This window comes from Lissotriton vulgaris, chromosome 9 (genome assembly GCF_964263255.1).
Source record: "Lissotriton vulgaris chromosome 9, aLisVul1.2, whole genome shotgun sequence".
Taxonomy (NCBI): Eukaryota; Metazoa; Chordata; class Amphibia; order Caudata; family Salamandridae; genus Lissotriton; species Lissotriton vulgaris.
Window position 1 is genome coordinate 1,050,544,146 of NC_141697.1, and position 27,949 is coordinate 1,050,572,094.

General features: G+C 45.5%; 1 protein-coding gene across 1 annotated transcript in view; it reads right to left on the reverse strand.

Moving 5' to 3' along the window:
- ACAD9 (acyl-CoA dehydrogenase family member 9) overlaps positions 1–27,949 on the reverse strand; it is a 330,356-nt gene that overhangs the window by 87,763 nt on the left and 214,644 nt on the right. Inside the window, exon 11 of the mRNA XM_086938986.1 lies at positions 24,697–24,816. Within this exon, the coding sequence (XP_086795112.1) occupies positions 24,697–24,816 (120 nt within the window). The remainder of the gene's footprint in view (positions 1–24,696; positions 24,817–27,949) is intronic.

A 27,949-nucleotide genomic window follows, 5' to 3' on the forward strand; every position in this document is an offset into this window, starting at 1 on the left:
ACACACTCAGCTTAGAGGACAGGAGCTGTTTTCTAGGGGAGAACAATACTCATTTCATTGCTACTTTTATATTTTTCAGGGGTAGCTTCCGTCAATTAGAAGTTGTAATAAGATTCTAGTTTCCCAACAATAGACCAATTTAAATATGGAGTTATGATGCAGCCTTAAGAACTAGCTCAAAGGAAGCCATCCCATAGTGCTTTAGGAAGAATGCTCTGGTACTTTAATAACATGATCTTTCTTCAGTTGGCTTTCTATAGAAGGGAGATCACTAGTGTACCCTTCACATGTTTATTTATTATCAGATCACTGAATGTTCCTGATTCCTTGCATTATTGGTATGTGAACTTAAGTTCCCTTGGACATTGTTAAGGCAGAAAACAAAATCAATGATTGAAGCTGTGGAGTCTGTTTATAAGAAGAAGATATCAATCTATCTCTTCCAGCATCTAATGGAACCTTTAAAGGGATTCCTGTCAGAGAAGACAAACAAGTTACTTATCTTAAGTTATGCCCTTTCTAGTGGAGACTATCTACCACAGATTCCTCACCTTTAAAACATTTCCTAGGTGCTAGACTGAATCTGAAGTTTTCACAGAAATACTCCTGTGCGCTGCAGCTCCGTACTGACTTTGTTCCACCTCAGAATGCAATCCTGTTCACCATCAGTTTATTGCTTGGCTCTTACAGCACCCTCAGAGCAGGAGCACAAAACAATTGGAGGTACTATTGTGCTGATCTCTAATTTGGGACCTTTTCAGATGCTAAAACAGGACAGTCCACAGAAAGGAGAGATGGGAGAGCAATGCGGAATATGCGGTTAGATTATCCACCAGAAAAAGCGTACGAAAGGTAAGTATTTTATTCCTCTGATGGATACTTCTAGACACCGATTACTCACCTTTAGAATAGATATCAAAGTAGTACTTCCCAAAGGAGGAAGGTCTGTGGATTGGGCACAAACTAAAAAGACCTGCATAATCGAACAGGCAAAATTCCCTTCCTGTTGGACCTGGCTGTCAAGGAAAAAGTTATTTGTTAAACCGTGCACCAACGCCCACATCACAGCTTGGTAGATATCAAGAACAAGCACTCCGCATGCCAATGGACTAATGCATAGCAGATCTTAATGCAGAGAACTATCTACCTTGACAAAGTCTGTTTCTGCACTATCTTGTCTTTCTTTGCCCTCTGAGAGCCCCCCAATAAGCTGATGGTCTTTGGCAGGGGAGGCAGAGGCAGAAAGGCATTTGATAGCCTTGTGCTCCAGCCAGGGTTTCCCCACTGTCAAAACATGCCATGCGCGACCTCAGGAAGCAACCGCCATTCGCGATCCACCAAGCGGCGCCAGCTGTACTCAATCACCCAGGTTTTTAATGATCCTCCAGGTGGTTCACGATCAGGGAGTTGCCCTGACATTCTAGCCAACTCCAGAGGCGCAGGACCCAGTACCTCACTTTGCTACTTTGTTACATTTTTACATGGTGTGGAGTTGTCCACGAGGATCTGTACCAGCCATCTGTTGAAGGACGGCAAGAAAGCCTTCAACGCCAGACTGATGACACATACCTTCAACATATTTATGTAGAGCTAAGTTTCCTCTGGAAACCAAAGCGCTCTGATCATCACCTCTCCGAGACGGCCTCTCCGACACAACAGTAATGCATCTATCAACACAGTCAGCTCTGAGTAGGGGGTGAGTGAGGGGTTGCTGCTGGTCAGGTTGCACCACTGCTGAGAGGATCCAGGACTGAGGCTGAAACATCGAGATCATAGCCCAAGTGCCCTGGATTTGTTGCCACAGAGGAAAGCCCCTGGAATGCACCATGTTCAGAACAGCTCCTATAAAAGTAAGCCTCTGCGAAGGATTCAGGTGTGACTTCTGCTGGTTGATTCAGAACCGCAATGTTATCAGTTGGTTCAGAGTTGTCTGGAGTTGGTTGACAACGGAGCATGGTGAGCCTGGCTTTAAGCGAGAGTTATTCAATCATGGAAAAACTGGTATCCTCAATTTCCAAAGATTGGCGGCAACCATTTCCATCAAGTTCATGAACATTTGAGTGCCACTGGTAAGGCCAAAGAGGAGCACAGCAAACAGAAACTCCTCCTTACCAACAATGTACCGCAGGTAACGGCCTGTGGGACTGCAGGACGGGAACATGAAAGCATATGTCCTGCAGGTCCAAGGCTACTATACACTCGCCCGGATAACAGATATCAGGTATGCTGGCCATGCTGCAGTGTTTTCTCTCAAGTAAGCAGGTCTCCGATTTATGGGCCCTGGATACTACAGGTAGGTATTTACTCCTGAGGGAGTTACTTTCACATTTCTAGACAAACTAAATCGAATTCTAGAGTGGTGGGTTACCCTGCTGTTCCAGCTAGCCCTAAACTCTGTGTGGCCAGATATCTTAAAACTTATGAAGCTATAACGGAAGAATGTTGCTTTATTTCAAACCAGTGGATAATATGGCCACAATAGTTGCATAATCCTCGCCTCTGATCAGGACTTAGAATGTCAATTTTCTAGCATTACTAACAGAAAGTTTTAAGTCTATAAAGGATACAGAGACAAGGATTATTCCCACCCAGCATGGCTAAATCACCTCCCCCACTCCTTTTGAGTCTGTTTGGAGATACAAGGGGTGAAGATGTGAACGTCGTATGGTATATGGACATCAAAGTTTGAGTGGAGAAATAATTTGCCTCTGGGATAGGCTCATGCGAAATTATAAAGTTGGATATTGGGATTGCTTTATGTACATGCTTATGTTGCCCCTGAGGTATCAAAGCAATTCAATTACAAAGGATCCCCTTATGTCTTTCTTGCAGAGAGCAATATTTTCTAAATAGAAGTGATTAGGGTTTCCTTGACAATGTTGGTCGCATGAAGAAAGAGGGTGCATAAAGAACGTGAAAGGACTATACTGACATTCCGATTGGATGATGTCGCTATTATGACACTTCTCAAAGTTTCATGAGAAAGGAAGATTTTTCTTTGAGCTGTTATAGCTGCTGTTAATCAAAGTGAAGAAAAGTTAAGCATAATCCTCGCCTCCAGGTCTTTATTGGAATTGAAACTTTCCATGACTAAAGGTAGGAAATGTTACATTCATGCAACTTCTTTGCATGATTACAACTACTGCAGCGCCATACACGCTGTTCTCAGATCACTAAACACTCACCTATAACTATAACTCCGTCCTCCTCCAAGCACTGCTTATACCTTTATATATTACATTACTTAAAGAACAAGTTACTTACCTTCGGTAACGATATATCTGTAAAAAACGGTAGTTAGTATTAGATTCCTTACCTTAGAATATCCCCAGGCGTCAGACTGGATCCGGAAATTTTTGCGTAGCAGTACCCTTGCGCGTCGGTAGGCGTCGTCCGCGTCAGTCGTCCGCGTCGTGGGTGCCGTGATGACGTCGTCTGAGTACTTTGACGCCGCCTCCGCGTGCTGACGTCAGTTCTTATACACATTTTTTTTACAACAAGGGGTGGTGAGGGACAGAGTCTCTGAATTAAGCAGAATACTCTCACCCAGTCAAGAGATCAGGGCTAGATCCAACACCGTTTTTTAGCTCACTGCACCATCCCAGTTTCAGAACCTGGCTGTATGCAAATTAGTCTGTTCCTGTCCCAGTGCATGATGGGAACAGTGCAAACCAAACTACAAAAGCCAATTCTTACACTGGGAAGGAAACAAGCTACCGGGGACCGGTTTCTGGCATTTCAGCCGTCTTCGGCCCGGCTTGCTTGAATCCTGATGGTGCAATGAGCAAGGGACTCACATCTGAGTATACCCTTCCACGCTTAGGGTGGACAAAAATATTTACAACAAGGGGTGGTGAGGGACAGAGTCTCTGAATTAAGCAGAATACTCTCACCCAGTCAAGAGATCAGGGCTAGATCCAACACCGTTTTTTAGCTCACTGCACCATCCCAGTTTCAGAACCTGGCTGTATGCAAATTAGTCTGTTCCTGTCCCAGTGCATGATGGGAACAGTGCAAACCAAACTACAAAAGCCAATTCTTACACTGGGAAGGAAACAAGCTACCGGGGACCGGTTTCTGGCATTTCAGCCGTCTTCGGCCCGGCTTGCTTGAATCCTGATGGTGCAATGAGCAAGGGACTCACATCTGAGTATACCCTTCCACGCTTAGGGTGGACAAAAACATTTACAACAAGGGGTGGTGAGGGACAGAGTCTCTGAATTAAGCAGAATACTCTCACCCAGTCAAGAGATCAGGGCTAGATCCAACACCGTTTTTTAGCTCACTGCACCATCCCAGTTTCAGAACCTGGCTGTATGCAAATTAGTCTGTTTCTGTCCCAGTGCATGATGGGAACAGTGCAAACCAAACTACAAAAGCCAATTCTTACACTGGGAAGGAAACAAGCTACCGGGGACCGGTTTCTGGCATTTCAGCCGTCTTCGGCCCGGCTTGCTTGAATCCTGATGGTGCAATGAGCAAGGGACTCACATCTGAGTATACCCTTCCACGCTTAGGGTGGACAAAAATATTTACAACAAGGGGTGGTGAGGGACAGAGTCTCTGAATTAAGCAGAATACTCTCACCCAGTCAAGAGATCAGGGCTAGATCCAACACCGTTTTTTAGCTCACTGCACCATCCCAGTTTCAGAACCTGGCTGTATGCAAATTAGTCTGTTCCTGTCCCAGTGCATGATGGGAACAGTGCAAACCAAACTACAAAAGCCAATTCTTACACTGGGAAGGAAACAAGCTACCGGGGACCGGTTTCTGGCATTTCAGCCGTCTTCGGCCCGGCTTGCTTGAATCCTGATGGTGCAATGAGCAAGGGACTCACATCTGAGTATACCCTTCCACGCTTAGGGTGGACAAAAATATTTACAACAAGGGGTGGTGAGGGACAGAGTCTCTGAATTAAGCAGAATACTCTCACCCAGTCAAGAGATCAGGGCTAGATCCAACACCGTTTTTTAGCTCACTGCACCATCCCAGTTTCAGAACCTGGCTGTATGCAAATTAGTCTGTTCCTGTCCCAGTGCATGATGGGAACAGTGCAAACCAAACTACAAAAGCCAATTCTTACACTGGGAAGGAAACAAGCTACCGGGGACCGGTTTCTGGCATTTCAGCCGTCTTCGGCCCGGCTTGCTTGAATCCTGATGGTGCAATGAGCAAGGGACTCACATCTGAGTACACCCTTCCACGCTTAGGTGAGTGAGGGGTTGCTGCTGGTCAGGTTGCACCACTGCTGAGAGGATCCAGGACTGAGGCTGAAACATCGAGATCATAGCCCAAGTCCCCTGGATTTGTTGCCACAGAGGAAAGCCCCTGGAATGCACCATGTTCAGAACAGCTCCTATAAAAGTAAGCCTCTGCGAAGGATTCAGTGTGACTTCTGCTGGTTGATTCAGAACCGCAATGTTATCAGTTGGTTCAGAGTTGTCTGGAGTTGGTTGACGACGGAGCATGGTGAGCCTGGCTTTAAGCGAGAGTTATTCAATCATGGAAAAACTGGTATCCTCAATTTCCAAAGATTGGCGGCAACCATTTCCATCAAGTTCATGAACATTTGAGTGCCACTGGTAAGGCCAAAGAGGAGCACAGCAAACAGAAACTCCTCCTTACCAACAATGTACCGCAGGTAACGGCCTGTGGGACTGCAGGACGGGAACATGAAAGCATATGTCCTGCAGGTCCAAGGCTACTATACACTCGCCCGGATAACAGATATCAGGTATGCTGGCCATGCTGCAGTGTTTTCTCTCAAGTAAGCAGGTCTCCGATTTATGGGCCCTGGATACTACAGGTAGGTATTTACTCCTGAGGGAGTTACTTTCACATTTCTAGACAAACTAAATCGAATTCTAGAGTGGTGGGTTACCCTGCTGTTCCAGCTAGCCCTAAACTCTGTGTGGCCAGATATCTTAAAACTTATGAAGCTATAACGGAAGAATGTTGCTTTATTTTAAACCAGTGGATAATATGGCCACAATAGTTGCATAATCCTCGCCTCTGATCAGGACTTAGAATGTCAATTTTCTAGCATTACTAACAGAAAGTTTTAAGTCTATAAAGGATACAGAGACAAGGATTATTCCCACCCAGCATGGCTAAATCACCTCCCCCACTCCTTTTGAGTCTGTTTGGAGATACAAGGGGTGAAGATGTGAACGTCGTATGGTATATGGACATCAAAGTTTGAGTGGAGAAATAATTTGCCTCTGGGATAGGCTCATGCGAAATTATAAAGTTGGATATTGGGATTGCTTTATGTACATGCTTATGTTGCCCCTGAGGTATCAAAGCAATTCAATTACAAAGGATCCCCTTAGGTCTTTCTTGCAGAGAGCAATATTTTCTAAATAGAAGTGATTAGGGTTTCCTTGACAATGTTGGTCGCATGAAGAAAGAGGGTGCATAAAGAACGTGAAAGGACTATACTGACAGGAGGACATTCCGATTGGATGATGTCGCTATTATGACACTTCTCAAAGTTTCATGAGAAAGGAAGATTTTTCTTTGAGCTGTTATAGCTGCTGTTAATCAAAGTGAAGAAAAGTTAAGCATAATCCTCGCCTCCAGGTCTTTATTGGAATTGAAACTTTCCATGACTAAAGCTAGGAAATGTTACATTCATGCAACTTCTTTGCATGATTACAACTACTGCAGCGCCATACACGCTGTTCTCAGATCACTAAACACTCACCTATAACTATAACTCCGTCCTCCTCCAAGCACTGCTTATACCTTTATATATTACATTACTTAAAGAACAAGTTACTTACCTTCGGTAACGATATATCTGTAAAAAACGGTAGTTAGTATTAGATTCCTTACCTTAGAATATCCCCAGGCGTCAGACTGGATCCGGAAATTTTTGCGTAGCAGTACCCTTGCGCGTCGGTAGGCGTCGTCCGCGGCTCCGCGTCAGTCGTCCGCGTCGTGGGTGCCGTGATGACGTCGTCTGAGTACTTTGACGCCGCCTCCGCGTGCTGACGTCAGTTCTTATACACAGCGTTTCCGTGCCAAAAACGCAGAGCCATGTTAAAAACCAACACTGGTGCCATTGAAACTAGGGCCCTGAAAGGGGATGACTCCAACCCTAGATATCGGTTCGCAGAACGGGGAGGATGGGTGGGGCGGTAAGGAATCTAATACTAACTACTGTTTCTTACAGATATATCGTTACCGAAGGTAAGTAACTTGTTCATCTGAAAGAAACAGGTTAGTATTAGATTCCTTGCCTTAGAATAGATACCCCAGCAATACCAACCCCGGTGGTGGGTCTGCGAACCAATAATCACACCAGAAAGTCCTGGAGGACGGAACGGCCAAAGAAGCCATCCCTCCGGACTTGGTTGTCCAGGCAGTAGTGTCTTGCAAACGTGTGTAGCGAGGCCCACGTAGCTGCCTGACAGATGTCCTGCAAGGGGACTCCCCAGCCCAGGGCAGTGGTAGCCGCCGTGGCCCGAGTGGAATGGGCCCTCAGCCCAACAGGAGGCTCCTTCTTCTCCAAGGAGTAACAAGCCTTGATACACAAGACTACCCACCGAGAGATGGTCCGCTTGTGCACCGCCCGTCCCTTCTTAGCGCCCACATAACCAACAAAGAGTTGGTCATCCACCCGGAAGTGGCGTGTGCGATCTAGATAGAACGAAAGCGCACTTTTTGGGCCCAGACGGTGGAGCCGCTCTTCCTCCTTTAAGGGATGCGTAGGCGGAAAGAAGGTGGGCAAGGTGATAGACTGCCCGATGTGGAAGGCTGTGACAACCTTGGGCAGGAAAGAGGGTCTAGTCCGCAACACAACCTTGTCCGGATGGACAGAAAGGAAAGGACGTTTGGAAGAAAGAGCCTGGCAGAGGTGATGGCAGAGGTGATGGCAACCAGGAAGGCTTCTTCAGAGTAAGAAGGAAGAGAGGACAGTTGTGAAGTGGCTGAAAGGGAGCGCACATCAGATAAGTAAGAACCAGGTTCAAGTCCCACTGAGGCATCACGAAGGGAACAGGTGGAAACGTGTGTGTGATGCCTTTCAGAAAACGAGTTACAATAGGGGACTTGAACAAAGATGGTTGATCAGGCAGCCTTAGAAAGGCTGAAAGGGCAGAAAGGTAGCCCTTGATAGTGCCCAGAGCAGAGCCCTGCTGGGCAAGAGAAAGAAGGAAGAGAAGAACCTCAGAAAGAGAGGCAGAGAGAGGATCCACAGCCTTTGCTGTGCACCATGCCACAAATCTGTTCCACCTGCAGGCGTATACCGACTTTGTGGAGGGACGCCTGGCTGCCAGAATGACGTTACAGACTTCAGGAGGCAAGTCAAATGGCCTCAACTGTTGCCGCTCAATCTCCAAGCATGGAGGTGGAGACTGGACAGGTTCGGGTGGAGGACCGTCCCCTGCTGCTGCAACAAAAGGTCCTCCTGAAGAGGCAGACGAACCGGGGGATCGACTGACATACTGAGTATCTTGGGATACCAGTACCTTCGTGCCCAGTCTGGAGCCACAAGGATGACTTGGGCCCGGTCGCGTTTGATCTTCTTCAGCACTCTGGGCAGAATTGGTATAGGCGGAAAGGCGTACAACAGACCGCAACTCCACTCGCGACGAAAAGCGTCTCCGAGCGAGGGCTGCCTTGGAAATTCCAACGTGCAGAACTGATGACCTGATGACATTGCGCGTTCTCTAATGTGGCGAATAGATCTAACCAAGGCTCTCCCCACTGCAGAAAGAGACCTTGCGCCACGTCCGAGTTCAGACGCCATTCGTGATCCATCATGCACCGGCGGCTGAGTTCGTCCGCCCTAGCGTTCAGAGAACCTGCCAGGTGTTGAACCACCAGGGTCACGCCCTGATGTTCCAGCCTGGCAGAGGAACCGCGACCCTACCCGCCCTGTTTGTTGCAGTACCACATGGCGGTGGTGTTATCCGTGAACACCTGGACTACACTCCCCCGGACAGAGGGGATGAATGCCTTCAGTGCTAGACGAATCGCCCGCAGCTCCAAAAGGGAGGCCTCTGATCTCCGTCTCTCCCATGTGGCCTCCCCAGCCCTAGAGGGACGCGTCCGTCACAACTACGTGCTCCGGTTGGGGAAGGGAGAGGGATCTGCCGCTGACAATCGCGGTCCGTGAGCCACCACTACAGCTGTCTCGCAGTGCCCTCCAAGATCAGGACATGGTCGGACAGGTTGCCCTGATGCTGGGCCCACTGAAACTTCAGGTCCCACTGCAGAGCCCGCATCCGCCAACGTGCGTGATGCACCAGAAGGATGCAGGAGGCCATCAGTCCCAGAAGCTGCAGCGTCAACCTGACCGAGAGGCGTGATAAAGGCTGAAAGATCGGAATCAGACCCTGAATATCCCGAACCCGCTGTTCGGGAGAATAAACCCGAAACTGCGGCGAGTTGAGAACCGCTCTGATGAAGAGGAGCTTCTGGGAGGGGCACAGGTGTCACTTTGGCACATTGATGGAGAACCCCAGCTGGTGCAGGAGGTCTGCTGTCGTCTCGAGGTGGCCGACGACTGTCTGGGGCGAGTCCGCCTTCAACAACTAGTCGTCGAGGTAGGGGAAGACTGAAACCCCTAACCTGCGCAGATGAGCTGCGACCACCGCCATCACCTTCGTTAACACCCGTGGGGCGCTGGTAAGGCCGAAGGGGAGCACGGTAAACTGAAAGTGCTCGTGGCCTACCATGAACCACTGCTAGCGCCGGTGGGCCAGCAGGACGGGAATGTGGAAATAAGCGTCCTGCAAGTCCAACGCTACTATCCAGTCTCCTGGGTCCACGGCAGCTAAGACCTGAGCCAGTGTCAGCATTTTGAACTTCTCCTTCCGGAGGAAGCCGTTGACGTTCCATAGATCCAAGATAGGGCGTAGGCCCCCTTTGCCCTTCTTGGGCACCAGAAAGTAGTGGGAGTAACAACCACACCCTACTTCTGGCCCAGGAACGCGCTCAATGGCCCCCTTGGCCAAGAGGGCCGTAACTTCCTCTTGCAGAAGTTGCAAGTGATCCCCCGACACGCGGTGGTATTGCGGTGGCATGGCTGGAGGGGTCGCCTCGAAGGGGAGGGAGTAGCCCCTTCGGACAATTGGCAGCACCCACCTGTCCGATGTGACAGTTCGCCAGTGGAGGAGGTGAGGCCAACCCTGCCCCCCACTGGCGTCACATGGGCCTGAAAGCTCGGACTAGGAGGGTTTTGAGGCGGATGCTGCAGGGGTAGGTGTGGACTGACCTCGCCGTTGTCCCTGACCGCCGCCACGGCGGTTTCCACGCCCGCCACCGCGTTGGAAATTAGTCTGCGGTGCATGGCTGGCAGCACGTGTGGGGGCGCCCGTTCCTTGGCCACGAAAGGAGCCAAAGGCACACGTTTGCTGGCGCGGGGCCGAGAGGCCCAAGGACTTGGCCGTAGCCCTGGAGTCCTTAAAGCGCTCCAGCGCATGGTCTGCCTTGTTGCCAAAAAGGCGACGGCCATCAAACGGCATGTCGATGAGTGTATTCTGGACATCGGCCGAAAAGTTGGCGGACCTCAACCAGGCGTGGCGACGAATTGCCACCGTCGTTGCCATCGCTCTGCTCAGTGTCGGTGGTATCCAGCCCACACCGGATGGAAGAACGTGCGTCATCTCGACCCTCCGCAAGGGCTTGGGCGAGTTTAGCCCTGACCTCCGCCGGGCATTCTGGCAGCATGTCCGCGACTGTGTCCCACAGAGAGTGGGTGTAGCGGCCCAAGAAGCATGCGGTGTTGGAAGACCGCAGTCCCAAACTCAGGGTGGAGAATACCTTCTTGCCGTATTGCTCGTACCTCTTGGATTCCCGATCAGGTGGAGCCGTCGGGAATGCGGTCTGGGAGTTGGAGGCCTGGATGACCAGGCTCTCGGGGGTGGGATGGGAGGAGAGGAAACAAGGGTCGCCCAGGCCGGGCGATGGCGTCTGGCCACGTTCCTATCTACAGGCGGACCTGTAGCGGGCCTGGACCAAGTGCCCAAAAGAACGTCAGTCAAGGCCTCATTAAACGGCTGCAGAGGCTCAGCAGAGCTTGACTGCGGTTTAAGGACCTCCGTGAGGAGGTTAGTCCTCACGGCCGCGACGGGGAGCTCAAGGCCCAAGGCCTTGGCCGCCCGCGTCAGCACCACACTGTAGGTCGCCCCTCCTCCGTAGGCACGGTAGGAGGTGAGACAAAACCAGTGTCCGGCGAAGTGTCCAGACCACTGGCAATCCCAAGTTCACCTGTCTAGTCCTGCTGGGACTGACAATCACGTGTCAGAGGGTCCTCAGACCCCTCCCAATACTCCTCATCACCCATTTCCTGATAATCAGGGTTGTCAAAGGATGGGGCCGGTTCGTTGAAGTAGAACTCTTCAAGCGGCGTCGAGAGCGGCGCCCAGCGGCGCCGCTCGGACGCCGGAACCGGATCAAGGGAGGGATCGGGGACGGCGTCGCCCGAAGGCGGCGCCGGAGGTGACATCCTAGGGATTGGCGCCGGTGAGGTCGTCAGGTCAACCAGCGACGACCCGGATCCGGAAGCGGATCCAGGGGGGCCCTGCGGCACCGGGCCCTAAGGCGTCGGCGGCGCAGAAGCACCCGCCGGCGTTGGGGCCGAAGCACCCGACCCGCTGGGGCCCCCAGACGGGTCCGCTGGGCCCGAAGGCGCAGCGGAGCCTGTCGGAGGAGAGTGACCTCATGGCCATGAGGAAGCGCTCGATCTCCTCCGGCGTCGCGTCCTGCCTAGGGACCGGAGGGTATGAAGCAGGCTGCGACGCCCGCGACTCCGACGGAGCCAGCTGGGCGGTGTCACACGAACCCCCGGCCGCATCGCGCGAGCGTCGGGGGAGTCGGAAGAGCGATGACGTCTCTTCCACTTCTTGTGCTTACCTGACGAGTTCGAGCCCGAAGACCGATAGTGACTCCCTGAGCTATGATGGCTCCGACCCCGCGACCGGTCCCTCTACCTCCGTCCGGACCGGGACCTCTCGCAGCGCAGGGCAGGCCTTGTCGTCGTGGTCGAAGCCGAGACAGTGAAGGCACCGGCGGTGAGGGTCGGTAACAGACATCAGTCGGTCGCAGTCCTCACAGGGTTTAAATCCAGGCATCCCTAAAGGCACTGTTCGGAGTCGAAGACTCTGAAAAATTATCAAAAAGGATCGAAAAAGTTAGTCAAAAATGGACTATGGGTACAACTTTTTCCGGATCTGCGCTGCTGGCGTGGAAAAAAGAAGAACTGACGTCAGTGCGCGAAGGCGGCGTCAAAGTACTCCGACCACGTCATCACGGCGCCCACGACAGACGCGGACGACGCCTACCGATGCGCAAGGGTACTGCTACGTAAAAATTTCCGGATCCAGTCTGACGCCTGGGGATATTCTAAGGTAAGCAATCTAATACTAACCTGTTTCTTTCAGATCCACATGATATCATACCTTTCATAACACTTTAAAAATTTTAAATCACAATTTATCATTAATTAGTTCATGATAGAGGTTCGAGCTATAGTTATTGGCGAGTGTTCAGTGAGCTGAAACCATTATGCATGGAGGCACAGTTTTTCTAATCATGCAAAGGATTTGCAAAAATGTTAAATGTATGTTATAAATATAACTCAACCATTTCTAATGTTTGTGTAGTTCAATGGTATTGTTTATGCTTAAAACTAAACAATGTTACCCTATAAATGAGCTTTTTTTTGTTGATTTTAATATTTATTGGTTGTTTTTAGACAAATCAAAGCACACAATAAGTACACATGCAGGGACAAATTAAGAAAACAATAAAGACATAATACAATGATGAATAAACATGGGTGACAATATGGTAAGGCAGGAATTACGATCTGGATAAAAGAACAGTCATTGGTTGGAATAGACGTACGGTTGTGGATGTCCCCTTATATAACCTCCTGCAAACGATATAGTACACAAACACATTCTTATGAAAATAAATGAAATAAGAAGTATATTATAATAGAGTATATATCCAATGTTAAGTATCAAATAATCTAATATATGCATTGACAGTATTTATAGACTAATTAGGGTACGATGAGCTAGTGTGAGGGCATTACAGTTAATTGTTTAATTGAGCAGGCCGGGAGATGTGGTTCATGGCGGTTTGTTATTTGAAGTATTGATCAAGACTATCCCAAATGTGTCTGGGGGGGGGTTGGAGAGCAATGTTGACAGAACCCCTTAAGTTGGAGACCCAGTTCAACCAGCATTTGAAAGACGCTTTTGGAGTGTCTTTCCAGTTATTTAGAATGATCTTAGTCGCCGCTGTCAGGAGTAGGTCAAGAAGCGATCTGTCTTCGTCATTCAGTGAATCTGCCCTGAGGAAGCCAAATGTCAACGTGGATAGTTCCCTATTGAGGGTTCATGAGAAAAGATTTGAGATGAAGCCAATCACTCTATCTCAAAAGGGTACCACACATTTTCAGAATTATTATAGGTGGGCTAGGTCACTTGTCTCTTCACAGAAGTTCCAGCAGGTAGGGCCTTCTCTAATCTTGCGTGAGTGTAAGTGGGCTGGTGTCCAGTAGGCCTTATTTAGAAGCCAAAACTTTGTCTGGGAAAGGGTTGGAGAGATTTTATTCCTCGACACCGAGCCCCAAGTTTTTGACCAGTCAGCCTCCGAGATAGGGGAGGAGGAGTGAGATTCCCAGAAGGATATGATTTTATTGAGGGCAGAATGTTGTGGGCGGATGTAGATCCAAAAACCTGGTGGCCCAATAGATTTATCCTCGCCATGTATTGTTTCAGGGAGGGTGTTAAAGGCAAAAGTTCAGCTTCTGTTAATGCTGCCTTTATTTTAAGAAGTTATAGAACTCCAGGGGGTCCAGATTAAATCTAATTTGTATTTCTTTGAAGGTTAGAGGGTAAGCTGAATCGAACAGTTGGCATGGAAAAATATACCACTGTTAATCCAGGTTTCCTTATGTAGTGTCTTCCCTTTGTATACAATTTTCTGATTGGCCCAGAGGGACTCAAGGTTAGATCCTCGAATGCTGATGTCTAATAATTTATCCACTTTCATTAGTGCAGACTTTGTGTTTTTGAATATGGACTTTGAGCATGTGAGGTTGGTGAATTTTGAGGTAAGAAGGCTTGCTGGGGGAAAGGTTTTTAATAAATGATTTTTCAATTTTTAGCCAGACTGGGGTATACTCTACCAGCGGAACCAGCCAATACGATCCATGTTTTGCTAAGAATGCAGTTTAGTAAAGTTTGAAGTCCGCTAGGTTGACCGCCCCCCCCCATGAATTTTTCGAATCTGAGTTTCTTTAGACCTATTCTGGCTCTTTTCCCTTGCCATAGAAATTTAGAGAGCAGGATATCTAACTTGTGATGGAAATCCTCTGACAGTATGAGGGGAAGCATGGTTATTAAATAGTTCACTAGGGGGGTTATCATCATCTGGATGCTCTCAATCCTCCCCCACGATGTCATCAATCTTGGGGACCATGCCTCGAGGAGAGCTTTGATTTTCCACAGGGTGTTGGCTTCATTTCTCTGTAGTGATTCAAAGATAGTGCTTCCGAATTCTATCCCCAGATTTTTGGTAAATCCTGGTTGCCATGTAAGGCCTGAATCTCCCAGTATTTCTCTAGTGCAATGGATGTTTAGGGGTTCAACTTCAGATTTGTCTCAGTTTAACTTATACCCTGAGTGGGTTGAGTAAGTTTCTATGGTATGCATCAAGGACTTTATAGAAGAGCCCGGGTCCTTCGTGACTATTAGAATATCGTTTGCATAAGCTGCAAGTTTCCCCAAAGGTTACTCTTTTTATTTCGTTATTGTGCTTTATATCTTGGATTAATGGCTCTAGAGCTAAGAGAAATAGGGAGGGGGAGAAAGGGCAACCCTGCCTGGTTCCTTGTTCTAGTGTGAAGGTATAAGAGAGGGACCTATTGATCACTATACGGGCGGTAGGTTCGGAGTACATAACCATAACCATGTCGATATAGGGAACACCTAGATTGCAGGACAGCATACAATGTCTCAAGAATGACCACGGCACCCTGTCAAACGCTTTTTCAGGGTACAGGGTGGTGGCGATAGAGGGGGTAGACATCAGCCTTACTTTCTCAAGTATGTGACACAGAAGCCTAGTATTATCATTCGACATTCGGTATTTGAGGAAGCAAACCTAGGAATTACTGATTAATTTCGGGAGGGCCATATTCAGTCTCACGGCTAGGATTTTTGCGTATAATTTACAGTCCACATTAATCAGTGAAATTGGCCTGTAGTTTTTCGATAGAAGAGGGTATTTGCCTTCTTTTGGTATGACAATAATATTGGCTTCTCTCATTGATGTCGATGTATGTCCCTCTCGAGCTATGGTATTGAATACTTTTAATAATGTTGGTTGAAGGGATTCACCAAAAGCCTTGTAGAAGGAGGCTGAGAAGCTGTCTGGGCCCGGGGTTTTATTATTTTTGAGGGATTTGATAGAGTTAGTTAGTTCCTTATCAGAGATGGGTTTCTCTAGCGCTGCATCTCAGACTCTGACAATCTCGGTAGATTTAGGGAGTCCAAGTACCTGGTGCATTCTTCAGAATTTGTTGTTTGTTTACTTTTATATAGATCTTCATCGAATGTTTTGTTTGGATCCTATTATTGGAGTCTTTAATCGAGCAAATGGTGAATTGTTGCTGCTTGTGTTTAAGATATGAGGCCAATAGTTTGCCCGCTCTGTTCCCTTCACAGAACTTGATTGATTTGAATTTGTTGATTCACACACCTGCCCGTTTACTCACAATTTTGTTGTATTCATATTTTTTCTTAACTAGTTGATCTAGGGTCTCTTTATTGTCTAACGCCCCGGCATGTGTAGCTTCTAGGAGTTTAATTTCCTTTTCCAGTGTATCTAGTTCTACATTCAGTTTTTTTATTAATCCTTGCCTTAATTCCAATGATGACTCCCCTGATAATCGTCTTTAGTGCATCCCACAGTGTGAAAATATCTGTGTCCGGGAGATCATTGTATTTAATGTAGTTCTGAATAGCAGATTTGAATCGCTCTTTGTCTTCTGGGTCAGGGAGTACCTCATTGTTAAATCGCCACTCTTAGGGGGAGTAATGGAGTTGGTACCTGCTAATTTGGGGTTAATGCAAGAGTGGTCCAATACCAGTTTAGGGGATATATCTGTTTAGGTCTATAAGATGTGTATATGCGCCCGAGATAAGAATGTAGTCAATCCTAGAGCAGGAATTATGCGGGGCTGAATAGAAAGTATAATCCCTCGTGTCTGGGTGTTGGAGGCGCCAAGAAACTATCAAATTTAACTTGAAGCAAATTTTATTGAGAACCTCCTGTGAACGCGTGGGTTGGTATCTGCATTTGGATTGACGGTCAATGAGTGACTAACGGTAAATGTAAAATCCCCGCCTACTATGATGAGATCTTCTTGAAGAAAGCTCTCGATCGTATCGGAAATCTTTCCCCAGAAGTTGGGCTCATCCGAGTTAGGGCCATATATGTTAAGAAAATGAATGGAATCATCCCCTCTTTTCATGTGTGTGACTAACAGCCTCCCTTCGTCGTCATTTGTGTGAGAAACAGTGGTGATATTAGATTTCCTAGTTGTAAGGTTAATGACTCCTTTTTTCTTTTAATCTGCTGGTGAGCAGGAGATATGGGAGATCCAGTTGTGTTTAATAAAACCAACGTCCTCCTCTGAGAGTTTCATTTCCTGTAGAAGTATGATGTCTCCTTTAGTCTTTGCCAAATAGTCGAAAATATTCCTACGTTTAACTGGGTGGTTAAGCCCTTTTACATTCAGTGAGACTATATTAAAGTCTTCTGCAACACTCTTAATTTGCGACATAAGCATATCTAGTGGTCGCTATGGGAATAAATCAGCCTGTAAAGGCGATTTATACCCTTGCTCTCAAATACTGAATTGTAGTATTTTAGACTCACACTGACCCTGTACTGGAGACAGAGCATACCTGTCATTTCATCATAATCTAAGAGAAGAAAAAACCTTACAGAAGACAAAAAGAAAACAACCACAAATATGTTTACCCTCTGACCCTCCCCCCCCCCTCCCTCTCCCCCACCTCCCCCGCCACCCTGACAAAAACGGATACAGGCGTTGCGACGGCAGATCCATCAACCAGCAACATGGAGAGTGTTAATTTGAAACTTGTTACATCTGGAGAAATTTAATCAAGCTAATTGTTGAACCTCGTTCAATGGTAATGGTACTTGTAGCAGTTATTGCAAACTCCATATTTATTATTATCCACTAGTAGTAATTATACTGGTTAACTTTTTAACCAGCGAGATGAGTATCAGACAATCCGAACAAATCAAGACTATATCTTAATGCAATATACAAAGGATCTGAAGGTAGGTCCAGCGCGTGATCTGAATGACATAGAAACGGAACATAAAACTATTATCACCACTATTTCTGTCTACATAACAGTCGTGCTCCTGTGAACATTACTGTTGCATATAACCTGTTGCATTTATGCCATTATAAAGGCATGACAAAGGGTGAGCAACTACGACTATGCAAAGGATATCAAGTCTTCTGTTCGTTGGAGGCTCCTGCGGACAGTTCCTTCTCTTGTACTGGGGCAGCTTCCAAGTGTTGCGCTAGATCTTTGGGATTTGTAAAGAAGTAAGGTTTGACATTTTCAAGGATTTTGAACTTAGATGGGCCTGCAAATGAAAATGGGATGTTAATTTTTCTCAACGCGTCTCATAGTTGAAGGAGCCCCTTCCTCGTATCTACTGTTTCTTTTGAATAGTCTTCTGTGAAGTTTATTCGGTGGCCTTACCATGACACTTGGTGGGTTTTCCTGGCGAAGTTGAGGATGGCCTCCGCATGTTGATAACGTAGTGGCTATCATATCATGGGGCGGGTTCCTTTCCTGTTTGAAGAGGTGAACGTTGGAATCCTATGTGCTCTGTCCAGTTCGAAGCCATGATGAAATTTTATTCCAGTGAGCATGGGTATCCAACATTTCAGAAAAGCCACATAGGATCCAGCATCTTCCTATGATCCCTCTGGATTTCCAAAAATCTGTATGTTGCCTCTCCTATTACGGTCTTCCAATTCCGCAACATGTCTCTTAAGCTCGCTTGTGGTGGTACAGAGGTGTTAAATTTCTTTACCGGCCTGAGTGGTAACGTCTTCTACATCACTTATTCTTTGTTCTGCGTCAATAATTTTTTAGTTAATTGTATTCATATCTGCCCTGATGACGGTGAGTTCTAGCTGCATGGAGTCAGTGTTTTGTTGATTTTGCCAGGTCATGCACCTCAGTCAATTTTTATAAAATCATGTCCATTGTGCTATTTAGGTCTGGTTTGGCTTTGATTGGAGAGTCTGAGATAGCTGGTTCTGCTTTTGACTTTTTGAATGTAGCCCTGGATTCTTTGTCAGCCATCTTGATGGATATACTTGTTGTATCTATTCGAAGAGGTTGATATGCGCCGAGGCAAGGTTTGTGTTATGCCGGGGTATGTTTCCTGCTCTCACCTGAAGATAGCAGTAGTATTGGTGGTCGAGGTTAAGGTTGATGTTTTATAGCCTACCTGGGCAGATGACACTGCTATGGTGCTTGTCTCTTTGTTGTGCTAGTTGTGATTGCAAAGCAGGCAGTACTGACACTGCTTGTCTCTTTGTTGTGCTAGTTGTGATTGCAAAGCAGGCAGTATTGGCACTGCTGGTTGTGTTGGCTGTGCTGGCTGAACTGAACTGGCAATGCTGGCATATTTGGTAATGCTGGGAGAACTGGCAATGCCAGCCGTGCTGGTGGGGTTGGTTCTCGTCGTGGGTTTGGCGTCCGCCGGTGTGATCCTGCCTCTCTCTAAATTTCGACCTTAAGTGGTTAATCCGCGATTACATATTTGTTGCAATATGGTTTTCTTTTAAGTGTCAGAATTATGAGTAAGGTTTTAATGCTATGAAATTCAAATACATTTTTTTCACTCCACATACATCACTTTTATATTAAAAGCGGTTATATTGTACACTATTTTTGGGGGAAGTAATGCTTTCATTCAGTTCCTGCATTTAGATAGCACGTAAATGTTTTTGTGGTATTTCTTCTGCGCTGTAGGCCTCACTTGCAAAAGCAGATGCAGGCTTGTGCCTGACCTGTGCATGCCCTTTGTCCTACAGTGGACAGTAATGGTCATGCTACAGGCCTCGTTTTGACCTCTGCCAACAATTTATGCTTGGCACAAACCTGATGAACCCATCATTCAATAACAAGTTTGAACAGTGGTGGTCACTTTGCACTCCAGCCAGCACCTGAGGTTTTGACCAATTAATGCCAGTCACAATCAAAGGCCATTTTTTTCCTCCATCATTCCTCGTTTTACCACCATACAACCAATTTCTGGGTGAAGCTATCGGCCTCCATTTAGACAACCATACAGTTATGTGTTTCTTCCAGTACTGGTATTATAATAAGCACTCACGATTCATTCCCTATTGTAGTGAAAAAACATTCACGGGTCAGGCAAGCCAAATTACAACTTCATGAAGTAGTATGCCCCCCACCTACCAATTTCATTTACTTCTTTACCAGGGTGGCTCACTGACTGCAGATACGAAGTTCTTCAATATGCAATTTTTAGATACCCTACTCCCACAGAAATAATATAAGGGAATCACACGTTTCACTCAAGTAAGCACTTTGTTATATGCCAGGGCTAGCTCAAATATAGATAAGAAGGGATTTTTAACTTTATATAGGATTCCTTCAACTTCATAACCTGATGCTGACCTCACAAAGCAAAAAATAGAGACTGAAAGCCTTTTGACATCACAACTGACAGACTAGGTTCTAATGCATTGATATTGAACCATGACTGAGAATGATTAATTTAATATCCAGCTTTCCTGGATTGGACTATTGTCGTTTTTTGGTTATTATACACAAATGCAATTGTCCTGTAATTACATTGATTTTCTATGTGATCACTGGGGACACCGATCACATTTATACTTTTCTAATTGACTTTGTGATAATCAGTAAGTGTTTATTTTAAACTAAATATAGTACTCTAATATACGAAGGCTAAATATAAATTTTTTGCATACCATTGGATGGTGCCGTAATTCTACGTCTGCTTAATTTGTTATGATCTCTACACAGAATGCATTTAGTTATTTTTCGACTTGGCCCTCCCTGCAGGGTTTTTACCTTCCTTTACTAATCCAGTTATTGTTGGCTTTTCGGCTTTGTGCACTCTACTTGTGCTAATCAGTGGTCAACTGCTAGTGCTCTACTTGAAACCATAGTAAAATTGATATACACCTGATTTGACTGTTTAATTTACTTATGAGTCACCAGTACATGGTAATACATGTACCCAGGGCCTGTAAACTAACTGCTACAAATGGGTTGCCAAAACTCATTGTGCTATCCACAAAAGGAGCACAGGGAAACATCTCAGGCTTGCCATTGCATCCTGTAGTGCCATTTAAAAACTGTAGTCAATCTGGCAAAATAAACCTTTTGCCAGGGCTAAATCTTCCTTTTTAATACTTAAACGTCACCCCATAGCTCATAGGACAAGTGTACTTACGTTGCAGATGTCCTGACAGTATTAAACTCCTAACGTCATTTTTCACTACTGCAAGGTTATCTCTCCCATACACCAACACTAAGTTACTAAAAAACGCATAAAAAGTGATAACTTCGATTTGGGAGCAGATAGAGGAATACTTCTTCCACTCTGTTGTATGTGAATTCACAGAAAACCGATTTCATGGAATACCATTACTGAGAAACTATTTCATGTAAGCTGTTTAATTGAAATTTTAAGAATGAATAGCATTTACCTTTTCATAGAAGCCAATTGATGGAATGTTTTATTAGCCGAAATTTGCTTTTGAATGCTTAATGTTTGTAAATGCAATGGTTTTAGGTCTAACATTCAGAAACAGTTTTGCGGGAGATACATATTTCAGTGCTTTACTTCAGGTGATATATTCCTATTTATATCTTTTACACTGTCAAATAATTACTTTGGATGCTTTTAACTGGCTGACCCATCACCGCCCATAAACACAATCAATCTTTTCCCACTAAAACCTCCCACCACACCTAAACTACACTTGTCCCTGAAGCCTAAAAGCCCTTTCTACCCCAAACATCCACCATCCCTGAACCATAAAATTATTCCTATCCTACCTCCACCCAAACTTGAAACCTAAAATCATTTTCCTATGCCTAAACTCCACCCATCCCACCATAAAACACCTCAGCACATCCAAACTCCACCCATTCTTGAACCCAAAAAAAACCTATCAGCTCTTAAACGCCAGCCATTCATTACCCATAAGAACTTTCCATCACCCAAAACTACTCATCTCTGGACCCTAGAAACCCCTTTCTACATCTAATACCATCCCTGAAACGTTAAAACCCCTCACCACCCTAAATTCCTTCCTATCCTGGACCGTACAAACCTTCACCACCCCAGCCGCTACCTATAACTGAACCTTAAAATCCCTCACCAGCCCTTAACTCCACACATCCTTGAACTCTATAACCCCCTCAAAATCCTTATGCTCTACCCAGCCCTGAGCAAGGGAGTGACATGCCCGCTGCTGTGGGATGGGGGGGGGGGGTGCCCAAAATCGCATTGGCTACCGTGACCAGATGGCCCGCAGAGGAAGGGATTGCACTTCCGAACCTCCACCTGTACTCTTGGGTTGCACAGTTGTTAGGAATAAATGACTGGCCTTCCCCATGCTATAGGAGTGATAAATACGGCGGATCTATTGATGGAAGGGGTTGACTCCCCTGCCCACACCAACAGCTACTGTTGTGAAAGTTTGGAGGCGGGCAACCCAGGCCTTGGAGGTGGGGGAGGGGGAGGGAGCAAACTAAGGTTGGAGACCCCTTTATGGGACCCTGATCAGCTGAGCGGTCTGCAGGCAATAGGGCGCTACAAAACAAGGGACATATTGGGCATCTCCAAACTTGGGGATGTGATCCCATTGCCGGAGGAACCTGAACTAACAGGGAGCCAATTCCTTCAAATTCAGCAGAGGAGACTCGGCTAGACTATAAAGTGATGACCCACCGCCCGACGGGCCATGTGATTGCCCAAATCTACTCCACAATCCTGCAAAACAGCCTTCCATAATTAGACGCACTGAGAGAGATGGGAGGGTGAATTAGGTAAATGGGAAAACGCTGACTGGAGGATGGCATGCCATTATTCGAGAGAGGTAGCAATCGGCGCAGGTTTCCTGTTGATCCATCAGAAGTTTCTCCACAGGGCATACTATACTAGAACCCAGTTATTCCGGATGGGGAGAACTGAAAACAATCAATGCCTACAGCATTGTTTCAAAACAAGTGCCCTCATATACACGTATGTGAGTGCTTGTGAGCCCAAGAGTACTTGGGTAAAGTGGGTCGCTAACTCTCTGCTGTACTACAGTCAGTTGACCCTCACCCAATAACTGTTGTCTCTAAGTATCTGGGGAGACAATCCCTTTTCTGTAACTTGACCTTGATGGTAGCACAAAGAGATCTAATTAAATACTGAGAGGCAGGAAGGCTGCTGCCTCTGCAGGAAAAGGAGGGCAACATGGATTGGTACAGAAGAGCTGACAAACTACCAGGTGAGGTGATGCTCCCCTAAGTTTGAAAGATCTTGGTCCCATGGGAAAAAGACAGATAACATGGCCTGGATTGATATTTACCAGAAGGGCAGGAGGAATATGCCAGGGAGAGGCCGACAGGACAGTGGGGGATGGACAGGAAAATTATTGTCTGTATTATGTTCAGACCGATAACAACACTCTTTTGCTCAAAGATTTAAAATTTGGATTGAAAAGAATGTGACAATAGCTTGACAACATGCTTCGTGAAGTTACCTCTTTGCTACAATTGATGTTCATGTCTGAAAATCTAATAAAAATATTGAATAAAAAAGCACAAAGAAAAAAGTCGCTCGGTGGCTGCCACCCGTTATCCGACTTCTGACAAATCATTATCCTAGACCGATTGGAGCATGCCCAGAAAAGAGGGAAGGTGAGACAAAGGGGGCATCACCCACCCACAAGCTGGACCTGGGTATAAGAATGGCACCCTCGGAACCACTCATCATAATATGTTTTCACAAGCACAATGTTCACTTTCACATTTAGTACACAAATTAGAAAGTATGGTTTACTCTGCATTTTGATTTGTGAAATTTTATCTGCATTTCTTTGCTAATAATATAATTGTATTTAACCATGCTCCTTGGACTATTCGTCATTCCGTTAAGACATTGTTACAAGTTAGTGAAAATAAATGTGGCTCAATAACACACAATGCAAAGGAACTGTACTAATACAAACACACCAATTACTTATTGCTACAACGTTAAGGTCAAATTCCAAGTAGTCAGAGTGCAAGTGAAACAACAAAAAATAAAACAATCTTTTCTGCTTAAAGGCTACATGTTACATGAACTTGCATAAGGACATAACTTTGCTAAAAATCACAATGCTTCTTCAGTGTAACTTTACCTTACTAAACATATTTAAAGCCATGCATCTTGAATTTGGGTAAGTACCTTTTAGGTATCATGAGCCACTTGAGACTTCCCCTTTAGTGCATACGCTCAGCAATGGTAATAAATAGCACATTACAACCTGCACATCTGAACATTTAGTATGTATTTAAGTATCTTATGGTGATCAGTCATCTCACCTATCAATAATGTGTTCTAATTCTTTTTACTAACTGCAGATCCATGGTTAATTAACTCTACTGATAGAGCTCTGTCCTTACTTGTATACTGCTCATCTAAATGTGGAAGCGAATACATTGTTACCACTTAAATAATCACAGAAATGAATGGCCATGAAAAATGTAGGCTACTTAAATGTCAATACAGCCCTGCTCGGACAGTCAGAAGATTGAACATGGTTGTGGGGGTTCGAAGTACGCATTAATGAGAATAAGGAACATTCAAAGTCAGAAGTTCAATTTTTTGGTTCAGTCATTGCATCTCCACAGTATATAAATTTGAGGAACAGGATGAGGAGGAGCAGGATCTTTCAGAAAGGACTACATATTGAGTCCGAACCTCTTGCAGCCATTAAGGCTTTCATCTCTGCTACAAAACAAGATTCTTGGAGATGCTCACAGTGGGCATATACCACATTCTTAAAAGAAGAAGAAATGTCCCAAACTCCAGTTTGATACCTTTTTAAGCTACCCCACCATCCCCAGAAAGTACAATTATTCACAGGACTAAAGCCACAGCCATTTTGCTACAAATCCTCTGATTCCACCTTGGCCAGAGAGGAAGGGCTTGAGGCAGGTCTTAAATTGAAAGAATCATCTATGGGCAACACTATATTCCAGGTACTGTATAAAGGAGTTCACTCCACTTCCCCCCCCCCCCCCCCCCAAAGATGTGCTTGGTTCGAGATTCGTTAGTACCAATACCAGAAAAGTTTACAGAAATACTTATGACAGACGTATTTCAATAATATTACTGAAGATTTGTTAGTTTTATTTATTCCAGCAGAGAAACATCAAACTGAGCTCTGTAGTTGGAAGACAGAAGAGGGGCATTCTTTAGAATCAAAAGTAATGCTGCGATGTCCATTCCACCAGACACGTTCATATCGCTCCAACCAAGTAAGACAGACTCAAGTGGCACAAGCTGGAAAATACTATGCACGAGTCAGAGTCCTTGAATCCCAATATTCATCAACACATTACCTTAACCATTGCTGCTTCAAGAGAACAGTCTGGCAGTCCTGGTTTGTCCATCATTCCTGCAGTGAGATAGGCCATACTCTCCATTACATATGCTTTCTGAGCCATTAACGCAAATTTTTCCTGCCAAAGAGAGTAATACAAATGTCTATATAAGTATCCCGCCTAAAGGTTACTGGGACGAAAGACAAATAAAAAGTGAAATGCAGACGCAGTTGATCTCAGACAGCCACTTACAATAAATATCAGAAATTGAGCAAATCTGTTGTACTATCACACAAAACCTTGCAAGTGTTTTCTTCACCTTTTATATTAATGTTCATTTTATCTATCAAGGACAATATACTGACAAAGAAAAAACATCAGGCATGCATGCTTTATTTACTTACATAGAGCTATTGTCAAAGATAAGCAGACACAATAGTAAGTATAAGTCAGTCACTATAATGATTCTTAACTCTTAGTCCCATTACCTTCCCAGCTTATTTGGTGCCGGAGGCTGGCACTATACGGGATAAGAGGAACATTTTGGCCATCATAAAAAAGATAAATTTTTGAGTAAGACCCTGAACAAGTTGCCACCACTCATGATATCAAATAGACACGGTGAAAGAAATCCATTCAAACTGCTTTGACCCATGCACATTTGCATATAGAGGTAGCCACTTAAGGTTGTTATCACTACAATATATTTTTATTTAATTCTGGTAAGACAGGGGACAGCGAATGGTATGACAGATGGCTCGAACGGAGGGTGTCTGCTCCCCCGCCCCAGGAAGGCTGCTTAACACAGTATGCTATATGGAAAAATAGGCACGTACCACGCACCCACACTCCACTGAACCAGACCCGGAACAGAACACACTCAATTATTACGAGACGCCTTGGAGATTGGAGTGAAACTTTGCTGCAGGAATGTTCTCAGTTACTGTTACGGGCCAAGACTGGGAAATGTATTGTAATGTTTGTATAATGCATTAATGACAATAAAGAAATGTTGAAAACATTTCTTTTTAACTGAGACAAAAATTTCCAGATTTACGACATTTAACAATTCAGAATAATCAAACATTGAAATGCATCTACTAACCAATAAAAGTCACAAAAGGGAATATACTTTAAGGTATAATTTGTTTGAGAAAGAGCCAACAGAAGGAGAGTGGCAATGGCGGGGACCTGTGAAGCAGTCTCCAATGAGCTCCGCGGGTCGTGCCCCTGACAAAGTCCATAATCTGAACAAAGTTGGCAATTTTTTTATCGGAATAAAGAAATTTGACAGTAGCTGGTCACTACATATCAGAGATATAAAGGCAAGATAAGCTCTACTTTGATGCTGGTTTGAGGACAACACCATATTAGTGTGGTGAATTCCAAGGTGGTAGCTGCTGCATGATTCCTAATGCTAGAAAAGTCATCTGGCTAAGCTCAGGATCCAGAAAGCAAATGCAGGGCAGCTGCAGCGATGCCACCAAAACTACCTGCCCTAAAGGATTGCATGGTTGCCAACATTTGAAACAAGCATTGGCATAGAGAATAGGTCTCGCCTTTGGGACCTTATAAGTGTTTAGTTATCCAGCACAATATCCTTGGTGCAACAACGTCAAGTGTTGCATGGCTAAACACTTATAAGGTCCCAAAGTCGAGACCTATTGGCTATGCCAATGCTTGTTCCTATTGAAGTCAGTGGAGTGACGCCGTCATTAAAAACAAAGGCCCTGGCGCAGGCCTAAATAATTATCAGTTGCGGAGATTAGTTCAAGCATTCCAACTCACACTTTTTTGATTACTTCACATTTAAATATTCAGTTATGTACAAGCGAACATCATACTCCATTTAGGTAAAACGATCTCAAAAAATGACAAACAGAAATATTTTTGTTCAAATAATGTATTGGAATGAACTATTAAAATTCAGATATGGAAAAACATTGTTAAAACGTTCTGAAATGCATTTTATTTTGCTTTGCCAAAAACCGTAAGAACGAACATCAACTGAATACGTTTCTGGAAAGCATTTTTGGACCGACCGCTACCATACTGATGACGCGTTTCTTTTAAAATTATAATTAAAACGTATTGATTTTGTAATCTTTGTTTACAAAGCTCCCTGTGCGGTTGCCGCGGCTCCGGTTCTCGATGGAGTGGATTTCTCGCTAGACTTTGGGATGATATTATCGATTCAAAACCTTGCAGCAGCGCCAGCACAGGAGACATCAGTCGGAAATTAACAGGGGGGTGGTAAGCTCGTGCTGAACGTGGCTGCCATTTTCAGGCTGTAATGGTTTGCGTGTGAAGTCTTAGCCAGTAAATCACCTGGTTGCAAACGCAAGCATTAATCATGCATTCTGCAGCATACCTTCAAACGAACTTCAGGCTATTTGTGGAGTTCAGAAAACAAGGCCTGCAGGAAATCCCTCGCGCTGAAAAATTAGCTCGAATGACAACATAGTTGGCTTATGAGCGCAGCTTTCCCTAAAGCCTAAAAAGGCGCACATGCAGCGAAAAAAGGAAATTCGGAAGGTGTGCCTCAATCTAAACAATGCCACAACTAAAATAACCACAACTGCTTCGGCTCCAGAGCACGCACCCCTGATAAGTGGGATGTCTGCCTTTCTTCTCCAATGGAAAATATTTCCACTCAGGGAACAAACAGTCCAAGTATCCCTCGAAAAGGATACACAGTGTGCCAAGCCACATGTCATGGAGTCAAGCACAGAGGAGGAGGGTGGAAGCAGCTTTCATCTGCAAATGCACCTGGCTAAGCCAATAGGTCTGGCTTTCATGCGCAACCCCATGTGAAGACAGAGGCATTCATTCACATATGCTCTTTATCACATCAGCCTGGCATTTTGACTTTGCAAATGCGGAGGAAAAGCAACAACAAGCACAAGCACAAGCGTGCAAGCACAAGAACAAGCACAAGCATGCGCGCCGGGGGAGAGAGGAGGGGGCCAGCGCGATTCCCTTGCGGGAGCGATCAGCAAGGTGCGATAATTGATAACATATGGCGCAAGCTGCTCGCTCCCGCAATGGAATTGCCAAACGTGCACGCGCTGCCATTGAAGCAAATGGAACGCATGCAAGTTTTTGGCAGAAAAAGAGAACCAATGGCTAAAGGTCTCTGTCCTATGCAGCGCATACACGCTGCGCTGCATAGGCGAGACCTAAAAACAACAAAAAAATCAAGGGACACTTTGCAGCACAGGGATGCTGCAGATAGAAAGTTTTTGTTTGCAACCCTGTGTGTAATAAAGAG